This window comes from Ceratotherium simum, chromosome 13 (assembly GCF_057802395.1).
Source record: "Ceratotherium simum simum isolate JZ-2026a chromosome 13, ASM5780239v1, whole genome shotgun sequence".
NCBI lineage: Eukaryota > Metazoa > Chordata > Mammalia > Perissodactyla > Rhinocerotidae > Ceratotherium > Ceratotherium simum.
In genome coordinates this window covers 1,387,872-1,399,274 of record NC_141912.1, presented here as the reverse complement: position 1 = coordinate 1,399,274, position 11,403 = coordinate 1,387,872, and the positions used below count along the sequence as shown (strand labels likewise).

At 53.9% G+C, this 11,403-nt stretch overlaps 1 protein-coding gene across 1 annotated transcript; it reads right to left on the bottom strand.

Moving 5' to 3' along the window:
- Positions 1-5,967: 5,967 nt before the first annotated feature.
- Positions 5,968-8,592, bottom strand: FOXQ1 (forkhead box Q1). Its single transcript, XM_087437840.1, has one exon. The coding sequence runs from the start codon at positions 8,043-8,045 to the stop codon at positions 6,822-6,824; it is 1,224 nt and encodes a 407-aa protein (XP_087293966.1). The 5' UTR covers positions 8,046-8,592; the 3' UTR covers positions 5,968-6,821.
- Positions 8,593-11,403: the final 2,811 nt, after the last annotated feature.

Below are 11,403 nucleotides of genomic sequence, written 5' to 3'. Positions count from 1 at the left end.
TTTGTCTTGCTGAGCAGCTGTCCCCAGTGTGGGGACACTCTGCTTGTTGTTTGTCCCCCAGAGAGAGAGCTGCACTGACTGCCTGACCCCCCATTCACACTTCCCCCAGCTTCCATGTCCCCCCATCCTCCTGCTGGGCCCGGTGTGTGTCCAGGGAGGGCCTATAAGAGGAGAATTGCTCGCAAAAGAAAGGGGCACAAGCATGAAAGCCGTCTTGGCTGCCCTGCACCGGTCCTGGACTGACCGCACAGGATGGTGAGGAGGTTACCAACACAGGGACTTGACTAATGTCAGCAAAGCAGGACTTGATTGCAAGGATTTTCCCGGAAAGGAGAAGAGCCAGGGCACCTCCAGCGGTCTTGTACAGGACCTCATGGACCTCTTCATTGGGGCAGCAGGCACAAATCAACTCAGCTTGTGTTTGGCCCTGAGTCCCACTGCTCCAGGGTCAGGGTCTTGGGGAAGAGAAGGCCTGCCTGGCCTGCCTTAGGCCGGGGAGGGCAACCCGCAGAGTGGCACACTGCAAAGAGAGGTGGCTCCACCAAAGCAGTCAGGGGGCTGGGACCAGGGGAAGAGGCAGACGCTGGGATGGCAGTTCAAAGGTTGACTCTCTCAGAAAAATACCAGCTCCTCCAAGTGAGGGTGGGTCTAGCTGCAGGGGTTATGTAACCCTTACCATTCATGCTTTCCCTGGGCCTGAGAATGGATCTGGAATACACTGTTTTAAATAATAATATTTATTACTATTTGGGTTGGTATTTTCAGGGCTTTTCTCTAGTTTCCAGATTTGCCCTCCTTAACTGTTCCCACATTTATTTTATTTTCATATTTAATGTTAGTATTTTCATGTTATATTAGTACACACACATGCATGATTGTTTCCATGCCTCGAGTCCCCTGGTGCTAGTTGCATTTTTAGGTTGTATCAACTTTGCTACCCTGAGAATTGCCTTTGGCATCTTTGGACTTTGTTTTTAAATAAACAAATGAAGGGCTAATCTGCTCCTCTCATCCCAGGGTCTGAGCACTAGTCTGGGAGCCATCGCTGGAGCCAGGAAAGCAGCTCTGGATGGCTCGCTTAGGACGAAACTTCTTGAAAACGGCCCAACCTCTCTGTCTTGGTTTCCTGGCTATGAAATAAGCTCAGCTAGTGGAAGCTGAGCTTTTGTGCAAAATTTCAGTTGTTGAGAACACACTGGGGGGAAACATTATTGGGTATACATGTTGTGATCCTTTAGCATGACAAGTTGCATGTGTCCACTGTACCCTGATGGTCTCCAATATGTTTTGTTGTGTCTATGAGTATTTTAATTATGTTAATAATGCCATAAGGAAACTTGCCCCTGAAATACGCATTTGATCCCAAGTTGACTGAGTTTATGGGAAGGAAAAGCATCCATTTGCATGACATCTGACATTCTCTGCAGATTTTCATGGCTGTGAACTGTGGGGAAGGTGTGAGATACATTCTAGCTAACTCCCCTGTCCTACTGAGGCTTAGAGGGATGGCCTACTTCCCCAACATCACCTAGCTGTGAGAGGCAGAGCTAGAATTTACACTGAGGTCTTCTTTGCATTTTCATTCCAAGTTCTTTCTTGAATGGACCACTTCTGTGATTGTGGTCAGCGTTACCAGACATTTAACTTCAGGGAGCACAGCTAGCCAAAGGTTGCGAAACTTTTGCACCTTTTCCTTTAATGGTTAGAAATTGGTGATGAGAAACAACAAATACTTGTCAAGGATGTTGAATATGTATATTATTTTGGGCTCCAAACAGATGTGATAAAAAGCTCAGTTATGGCAAGTCTTCTAAGTTAAACTTTTCCTGAAAAGAAGGTCCAGGAGTGGTAAGGGAAATGTGGTATTATGTTAATGTTTATGTTTGGCTGTAGTTCATCAAAAATGAAGGTTAATACAGTTCTCTCTTCCAGGCTGTGTATAAATTGGCAAATGACAGGAACAACATTTGCTTCTAATCACCCATCCATCTTAATAATGCCGAACAGATACAGTGCACACGCAATTGCAGAACAGATACAGTGCACACGCAATTGCAGAACAGATACAGTGCACACGCAATTGCAGAACAAGCAGCATTTCACGACGTGGGAATGTTTGCCAGTTTGAAAGAGGACCTCGAATCCGGGGAGAGTTACATTTTTATGTTTTGATGGTGATCTTCTTAGAAGATACTTATTAGGTCCATTTGTTGACAACATTAAGAATTAACAAATTACGTTGGTAAAGGATAACAAAGGTTTAATGGTTTCATTAGAGAACTATAAAGTCTGTTACTTAAGAAAGGAATATTCTGGTGTTTGAAAGCAGGAAATATTTACTGAAGGACTCTTTGGGGTCTAATTTCTAGAACCGAGGCAAAGTTCAGCTATTATGATCTAAAGAATTAAAAAAGTAAAACAGAGGAGCAATGTCTTTGTATGTTTTATGCCACCAAAGTCCCTTCATACCTAAGAAAGTTGTCAGTTATGTGAGTGCATTGAGTTGGCATTTTTTTAAGCCAAAAATGGAAGGCAAATTATTGTAAGAAGTAAATTCTACTTTCTTTCCAATGTGGGAAGAGGGCTGTTTCTGTTGTTGTGGGAAAGTGGGAGAGGTGTGCTTCGGAAAGCGCCCACCTGTTAGTGCTTGTCACCAGAGAGCAGAGACTGCTGAGTCACACGCAGTCCTCTGCAGACCCTTCTTTCTTAGCACAGAGTTCTGCCTGCTGCCCTTGGCAGGAGTATGTATTTGGCACTCTGCAGAAGTGAGAGGAAGCAGTGCCAGATTCCACTGTGGTAGCTAATACAGTGACACTAAAGGGTCTAAGACACCCTGCATCCAGGTCTCCCAGGTAAGGAGTGGAAGTGGCCTCTTCTAGAAAAGGACAATTATGGGAGGTGGGAGGGATTAGTTCTTAGGAATGAAAGAAACCATTTACAAGTTTGGGAAATCTGCCTATCATTTAATAAAAGTGAATTAAGACAATTATCTGAATCGTTCAACTAAGTTTGGGCCAAATTATGTTTTGGTCTGAATTATTCAGATAATTGTGTTACAGTGGAAAGAATTCTGAACTGGGGGTTGGATCTTGGTTTCCACCTGGGTCTGCCACCAAAGAGCGTTTAAACTAGTCTCTGGGCCCCTGTCTTCTCATTTATAAGATTAGGGTCTATCCAAGAGTCAGCGGATTTAACTTTGTATTTTGTGTGCAAACACACATTTCCTGAGGCAGAAAAACGTCAAGTTTGTGAAATTGTGCAGTAGTGGAACCAGAGTGGGCATAGGTAATTCTCCTTAGGCATGCTTCCAACTCAACAAGGTCAACCCTGGGTGCCCCTAGAGGAATTCATCTTCATCTGCTAGAGGTGAGACATTCTCTGATTTCTTTTTTCTTTGAGAATTCATGTGGGATCAAGAATCTGACTCAATTCTAGAGGGAACCTTGGTTAGGTTGGTTATCCATAAACTAAGGGACTTGGAGTAAGCCATCTCCAGTGGTGGTGAAGTTATTCACTGCCGTGGCTCACACAGGCAGCAGCAGCAGGGCCCATGACCAGGGCACGGTCACCACCTGACCCCATGCTTCCCGGATTTATGAGCCTCATCTTCTACATCAGAAGGGAGGTTACACTGATCAGAATGTTGTGTGTGACTTCCCAGAGAAGTTTTCAGCCCTCAAAGGCAGCAGACTTGATCCCTGGTTGTGAGGAGGGCCTGGCGGGCAGACTGGAAGAGGCTCCGGACACTGTAAGCTGAGGCCCAGTGGCCTGGAGGGTTCTTCTAGGGGGTTGAGGGGAAAGGGGACCGTAAAGCGCCGGCCGATTTGGGGCCACAAGTGGGGGTCTTTGAAAACTGACCCATGGAGCCCTCGGCCCACGTCCCTGGGTCCCGGCAAACCTGTCAGGTATCAAAGGGCGTTTTCCAAACCAAACAGACGACCGCCCCGCCGCGGCCCGGGGTCAGCTGGCGCTCGGCAGCCTGGTGTTTGCACAGGTGGGCCCCGCGCGGCCGGGGGTTGGGGAAGGCTGTGCGAGAGGGGTGAGGTGGGTTAGCGAGAGGGGCGGGCGCGGGGAGGTCTGGGCTGGGTGCTGAGGAGGGAAAGGCCACTCTTGGCTGCCCCGGTCATGTGCGCAGGGCCCGGGCGTTCCTCGGGCGCCGCGGAGGAATCCAGTTTTCTGGGCGGATGTCGGAAAGGACGGTCTCGGCGGGGTCACCCGCCGACGCTGCGGCCCGAGGCCGGGGTCCTGCAGGCACCCCAGAGCCTCTTCGTGAAGGCGCGAGTCTCCGCCGCGACGCGCGGCCCCCGCGGAATTGGAGCGTCGCCTGCACTCAAAGCACCCGTGCGCCTTTCCGCTTTCACTAAGGGGAGCCGGTGTGGTTCCCTTCCCTCGGGGCCTCCTCCCGCCCAGCAGGGAGAGGCCGAGACTCCCGGGGCCGGGGGTGTGGAAAGGCAGGAGGCGGCGACAAAGCCCAGACCCTCCATCGCCGCCCCTCCCCCACACCTCGGGCCGCGAGTGTGATTGTCAGTTGGGTCGTGGGAGTCGGAGCTTGGACGCCGAAGAGGGGCGCAAAGTTCCTGTGACTCTGACCATTCTCTAGAAACCCTTACGGTACCTAGGGAGACAGCGAAGGGGACCAGAAGCCAGGGAGGGGACCCCAGTCAACCGGACTCCAGAACGTTCAATAGGAAGGATATTTTTGGGGGGGGGGGGACAGCTGTGATTTTAAGAACCTCGCCTCTCCCTTTTCCTCTTTTACTTTGCTGTTTCTGTGTTCTTTAACATAAATAAATCAGCCGCGATTTAAAACGCGGTGAACCCCTGGTCCTCCCCGCCCACGTCTCTTTCAGTTTTCTTTTCTGGTCTAATTATTGGCCTTGTGGGTGCAAATCTCTACTTAAATGTCCACCTTTTTTCATAATTCAACCCTATTATTATCACTCTTCACGACGACTAAGTAGATACAACCAAAATCAGTCAAGACTTGTTAACTAAAGTTGGGATTGTCTTTTTTCTCCCATACCGGCCAAAAGAGAGCATCCTGAACTAAACTCCACTTTCTTTCCTCACCTCACAGCACGTAGATCCCAAATCATGCTCTTGTCTTGGATAAGCCGAGATACCCAAGAATGGCAGGAACAACAGCAGGGCCTAAAGTTCCACTCTCTGAATGCCTCATTCTTTCTTTGTCTTACTCTTTAGAATATTGCAATCCATACATTTTCACAGACCCGCTGCCTTTGAATTCACTGAGGAATAGCTGTTCACACTGTTTTCTGGTACTTCCTCTGATCAACACCTTCCATTTTTAATATGGGAGATTGTCTCTGCCCCATCTGAAGTGGCGTTTTCCTCCTTAGAGCACAACAGAAATGGGCCTGGCAGCCCCCACCCTGCAAAGGCTACCCTCCTACACAAGGGGGAGTGAAAAACTGCTACTGATGGGTGCATAACCAAATGAACGTTTGCATTGCTAAAAAGGTAAATGATTTTGCTTTGACAGAAACACTGACTTTCAAGTTGCCCTGAAGAATCTTTGGTGTAAGAGGGTCTTATGCTAAGATTGCTTCCCGCTTCTTGAGCCCCAAATCAGAAGCAATTTACTTGAAAATGTCAGCTGGACTATAAGCTTGTTAATAACTCAACTTGTCTGCTAAAGGATTCTTGGGGGAGAGGGGCACACGCCTTCCTATTTGTTCTGGTAACTCAAGCGAATTCCTACAGAGATCATTGGTTTGAAGTTTAAGAAATCCCATTGATGGAAGTCCCATCCTGGAGATTTGTACAGCAATTTGCCAGGCCAGGAAACCTGCAGACTGCCTCTACCTTTGTTGATTTATTCAAGAAAATATTTTGACCCCCACAGGAAGTTTCTTGAGAATCAAACCTGAACCCATTTTTTTGGGAGGGGGAGGAGTAAAAACACTCTCCATCTCCAACTCATCACCACAAAGTACTAAAGTCAGTTGTGAGTTTTATTAAAAAATATGCACTATGCCTGGGTTTCATAAAATTTATACATGAATATGTACAGAGACACAAATAAAATAATATTAAAAATAAAAATCACACTTGCTTTCCCGTGGCAGTGGTCCTGGCACCCCACATACATAGTGTTAACTTTTCCTTTAAAGAAATGGCTTGGCCCAAGGAGATGACAGTTCGAGATCACCGAACCACTAATAAAGCCGGAACCCGTTGCCTGCAACATTTTCAATTCAGGTTTCAAAAATATATAAATAATTTAATTACTAAACCCAACAATTTTTTTTTTACCTTTTGGCACAGCGAAGCATTGCTCAAGAGCAGAGAAATGACAGAAGATTCTCTGACACCTCTCTCACACTCAGTCATACCTGTAAATGCCACATAAATACACGGCGCGGGGCCCAGTGAACCCCAAACAGTAGTCATATCATTTATCATATGGAATGGTTCCCTGATGTGCTTTTTTTCTTTTCTTTCTTTTTTTAGGGACAAATCAGAAGGTGCCACAAAAACTGCAGGAATAAGGGGGAGCCTTGGAAGTAAGACAAGAGGAAAAGTCTTTGTGAAGGGAGGCAGGGACAGGCTTGGTCAAGGAACTAAGACAACTATGGAAGAATTGCTTTGGTCCTCTGTAAAGTTATAAAAGATGACGGAAAATATTCTGAACTAAGTTAAAACATTTCTGTCAAAAATGCTTTAGCTTTTAAGGCACGTTTGATGGAGATTTTTCTGTTAAAGTCTCTTTTCCTTTATATAGAAAGTGCAAAGCCCCCGAGCCTGCTCTCCCCGCCTCGTCCCCAGTGGCGCCCGCCCCCTCCAGGCTGAGCGGCTGCTCAGGCCAGCAGCGTCTCCACTGGGTAGGGCAGGTGCCGGCCGGGGCCGCAGGTCGTGGCCGCCTGCAGGGCTGCGGGCAGCCGCAGGGGGCAGTACAGGGGCGCGCCGCCACCGCCGGCCGCGGTGCCTCGGAACGGCTTGGCGGGGGCCGAGGCGGAGAGGGGCGCGAAGAGGAAGTGCGGTGCGGGCGGCGGCGCGACGGGCGGTGCCTCGGCGCGGCGGGCGCCCAGCAGCGCGGGCTCGGCTCCGCCGAACGCGCAGAGCGGCAGCAGGGCCCCGCCGGGCGCGCCGCGGAGGAGCGCGGGGTACGCGGGCAGCGGCGGACAGGGCGCGGCGCCCCAGGGCATGCGCGCCCCGGTGGCCGCGTCCCCGTCGCGGCGGCTGCGGAAGGGCTTGCTGAGGATGCTGTCTATGGCGAAAGAGCTGGAGAATCTGCCCGCGGGGCTGGCGCGCCCCTCCGGGCGGGCAGGCGAGCGCGCGCGGGGCGAGGCCTGGGCGGCGGGCGCGGGCGGCGGGGGCACGGCAGCCGGGCGGGCCGCGACCTCCTCGGGCCGGAGCCCCGCTGCGGGGACCGCCGTCCGGTGGCTGAGGCGCTTGCGGCGGCGGCGGAAGACCCCGTCGGCGAACGTGTACTCGCTGTTGGGGTTGAGCATCCAGTAGTTGTCCTTGCCCCAGGGCCGCGATGGGTCGCGCAGCACCTTGACGAAGCAGTCGTTGAGCGAGAGGTTGTGGCGCACGGAGTTGCGCCAGCCCGTGTAGCTGCCGCGGAAGAAGGGGAACTTGCCCATGAGGTACTCGTTGATCTCGGCCAGCGTCAGGCGCCCGCCCGCCGAGTCGCGGATGGCCATGGCGATGAGCGCGATGTACGAGTACGGTGGCTTGGGCCGCCGCGTGTACGGCTTGCTGCGCACGCCCTCGCCGCCCCCCGCGCTCCCTGCGCCGGCCCCCGCCGCGCACGCCTCCGTGTCCGCCGCCGCCGCCGCCCGGCCCTCCTCCTCCTCGGCGCCTGGCCCGCCGCCCGCGCTCCGCTCGCCGCCGCCCGCCAGCTCCCTGGCGTTGCCGCCCGCCGCCGGGCTGTTGGCCGCACAGTCCCCGTCCGAGCCCAGGGAGTCGTCGCCGGCTGCCGACAGCGGAGATGGCGCGTCGCTGCCGCCTGCGCCCTCCAGGTCACTACCCGGCTTGTCCCCGTGGGCCGCGCGAGGGCCGAACATCTCCAACTTCATGCCCGCGCCCCCGTCCCTGCCGGGCACCGTACCCTTTTTCTTCGCACGGTCTTGGGAAGCTGGTGCCGGCGGCTGGGAGCCTCGCCTTTCTCTCCGGGAGCAGTTGCTCCTTTTGCGAGGACAGTCACTTTTCCCTAGAAGAGTCCTCTTCTGCTGGATTTTTTCTTTGGAAGAGTTGTGCTTATTGGGTGAACTAAGAGGAGCGGAGAGTGAGGAGTTGGGTGGGTGCTGTCTTCAGTTCGAGAATTAGAGACTTCGCAGTGAATGCGTGCGGGGGTGCGGTTCCACTCCCGGGTGCCCAAGCGCACGGGGCTTGGGATTTTCTGGTGGAGGGAATAAGCGTGCGCATCTGCTATCCGTTCCCGAGACTAGGAGGGATTCTTCACTGGAGGCCCCAAGTCCCGGGCAGGCGTCCTCGGGGCATGGAGGGGGTGCAGGCTGGTGTGCGTGCCACCCCTGGGGGAGGGTCCGGCGCCTTCAGCCTTGAGCGCCCTCGGAGCCGAGTCCCCGAGGCCGTGGCGCCGGCAGCCGCCTTCCAGCCCCAGGCCTCCGGAGCAGCATCTCCGCGCTGGCCGGCCGCGGCTACGTCTCGCTTCCACCTTCGGCCGGCCCAATATAACCCTGCAGCGGCTCTGCGGGGGCGGGGCCTGGGCGCCGACGGCAGAGGGGTGGGGGAACGAGGTGGCCAAGGTGGCCGCGGCTCCCCAGCGGACGTGCACAGGCCGAGGCCACGCGGCGGCGCGGCCGCAAAGTCGCTCGGCGCAGGTTGTTTGTTTTGGGTCTGCCTTGCCCCGCCCTCCGCCTCCTGCGAATGGGGAGCGTGCGCGAGGCTGGGGGTGTGCGCGTGTTTGAGAGTGCGTGTGCGCTCGCCCCGCCCGCTCCTCCGCTCAGGTGCGAGCGCTAGGCCCGGCCGCCGGGAGGGGTGTCTGCGCCCTGGAGCTCAAGGAGGCGATTTGGACGAGTGGGCATGGTGTGGGGACGCCTCTAAGGGACATCTGGAAGGACCGGGCCCCAGGGCAGCAGGGACTTTGCTCGGGCCTGCGGCCTTCCTAAGTTACACGCGGTGTGTATTTGCTTCTCTGGTAGTGAAAACGGTGTTTCCTCGGAAAGCAAACCCCTCTGTCACCGACGAGGTGCCGAACAGCGGAGACTGCGCAGGGCACACTGTGCAGTGAGTGACCTCCTACGGGAGCCACATGCTGTGCCCCTTCTTATGATTTCCTTTTGAGGATTATCTTTATTTTTTCTTTTTTAATGAATAAAAGACTGGACTTGAAATTGTATATGCCTTTTTGGATGACCTTGACTCTTGCTCGCTAAATGGCCTCCGACTTTCACTTTTGTTTTGTCTTCCTGTACCTTTTTCTTTTCCTGCCCCTCTTCCCCGGGGGCGACTGTGTCTGGCGCGGGGTGCCAGGCTCTGCCTGCGCAAGCGCCCCTGCGGGCGCCTCCAGACGCCGACCCAGCGGAGCCGGGGTGTTCGCGGTCGCGACCGTCCGCACGAAGGATGGGAGGGCGTGTTCCCGGGTTTCTTTCCAGTCCTTCCCTTGAGGACTTATACGGTGGTTTCAGTGGCCCCGGTGTCTGACGGTCCGGAAGAAGGGGCCTTTCTCCTCCCCAGGACGTTCGGGGCCTGACGCCTACGTGGTGTCAATACTCCAGGGAGGGGGCGCCCTGGCCCCCTGGAAGGGTGCACTTCTAACCCGCTGCTCTTCCGCGCTGAAGTTCCCTCCTTTTTCCTGCCTTTGTTGCAAATGGTGACAGAGCTGCGAGTACGTGGGAGCTCACCTTTGATGTTTATTTTATTACTTTCCACCATTTGTGTACAAAACGTACACAATCCTCTCTTATCTTTATTCAGGCAATTTTAAAGGCATTCAGCATGGGGCGGGCAAAATGGCAGATCCATAGCTGGCTCTGTTGTTTTTGTGTTTGGGGAAATGATCACGTTTGGAGATTAGACTGACATGTATCGCCTGTGCGAGTTGGTAGTGAATGGCGGCTTTTCTCCAGACGAGCTGCCCTAGACAGGATCTGCTCAGCTCTAGACTTGGGAGTTTATGGTCCTCTGGATCTGGAGAGGGAAGTGGGCTGGGACAAGAAAGCAGCCAGGTAAAGAGGCATTAACTTGGCCAGGGATAAAAGGCATTCACAACGACTCTTATCCTCATTCTAACCCAGGAGGTGGGCAGGAGGGGAGGAAAAAGGCCTATTTTATGGGGAGATAAACCCGGGGCAGGTTGAAGTGCCGCCCCAGGTTGGCTACATAGTCTAAGGGAGGCTGCTGAGAGACTCCAGGGCCAAGGTGTCTTGCCCACCCCAGTTACATCTTAGAGCCCTCACAGGTGGGCTGTCCCGCAGGCCTGAAGCCACCCGGCTACCTCCACACCCGTCCCCACGCAACCCAAACATCTCTGGATTTGCCGCAACACTCACCTCGGTGGGCAGTCCCTTTCCATGGCCTCCTTCACCCTGGTCCTGCATCACCTGCCTGTCTGCACCACCCCCACTCCCCCAAGGTCCCCCAGCGAGGTGCTGGGGTGGGGGTCATGGCGTAGTCTGGGAAGTTCCAGTGAGCTGCACCCCATCGATGGGGATATTGTTCAGAGAGGAGAGAAGAGAACTGTGCCACACTGGGCCCTGCTGCCACTCACACATGACTACATGACCTCGGGCTGCCATTTTGTGTTTCTTCGACCGTAAACAGAGGCCAATCAGAATGGACTCCAAGTTCTCTTTCAACTCCTGCGCACAGAGTTTTTCGGCACTTGTCTTTTCCTAGGTTGAATGTACGGCAGGTGCATTTCTGTCTCTGGGGACTTGGGGCGTGAACTCCCAGCGACAGGGCTATGGCAGCACTCAGCCTTTAGGGTCCAGGATGCAGGTGCCCTGCCTGGTGGGAGGGGGTATTGCTTTCCCTTGGTGGGCAGTCTGGGGTTGGGGCTGTGGACACAAGGAGTGTTGGTTGCTGCCAAGGGAGGTAGAACCCCCCTCCACATCCCACTTTTCCCTTTTCTAACCCAGCACCACCCCCATCCCCAGCAGCAGCAGACTCTCCGTACCCCATTCCACATCTCAGGTGGGGAAAGGACGGGGCAGTCACTCCTATGGGGTAGGCCCTTTCCTTGCCTCAGGGCTGGGCCACTGGTGGGCTGCTCTCTGCAGGTTTGGAGGCTATGAAGGTTTGCGGGGAAGGGAGTGAGGTAGAGGTGGGGGAATCCTCAGCAGGAAAACCTTTTCTATTTTCATGACTTAGATCACTGGGAGATAGGCAGTGGACTTTGGAAAGGAAGGCCTCGCGTGAGAATGTCAGTCAATGGGTCACCTGGAAAGGAGAGAAAGATCCAGGAACTAGAAT

Bases quoted from the DNA above. Each gene is read 5' to 3' on its own strand.
- FOXQ1 (XM_087437840.1), bottom strand. From the start codon at position 8,045: ATGAAGTTGGAGATGTTCGGCCCTCGCGCGGCCCACGGGGACAAGCCG.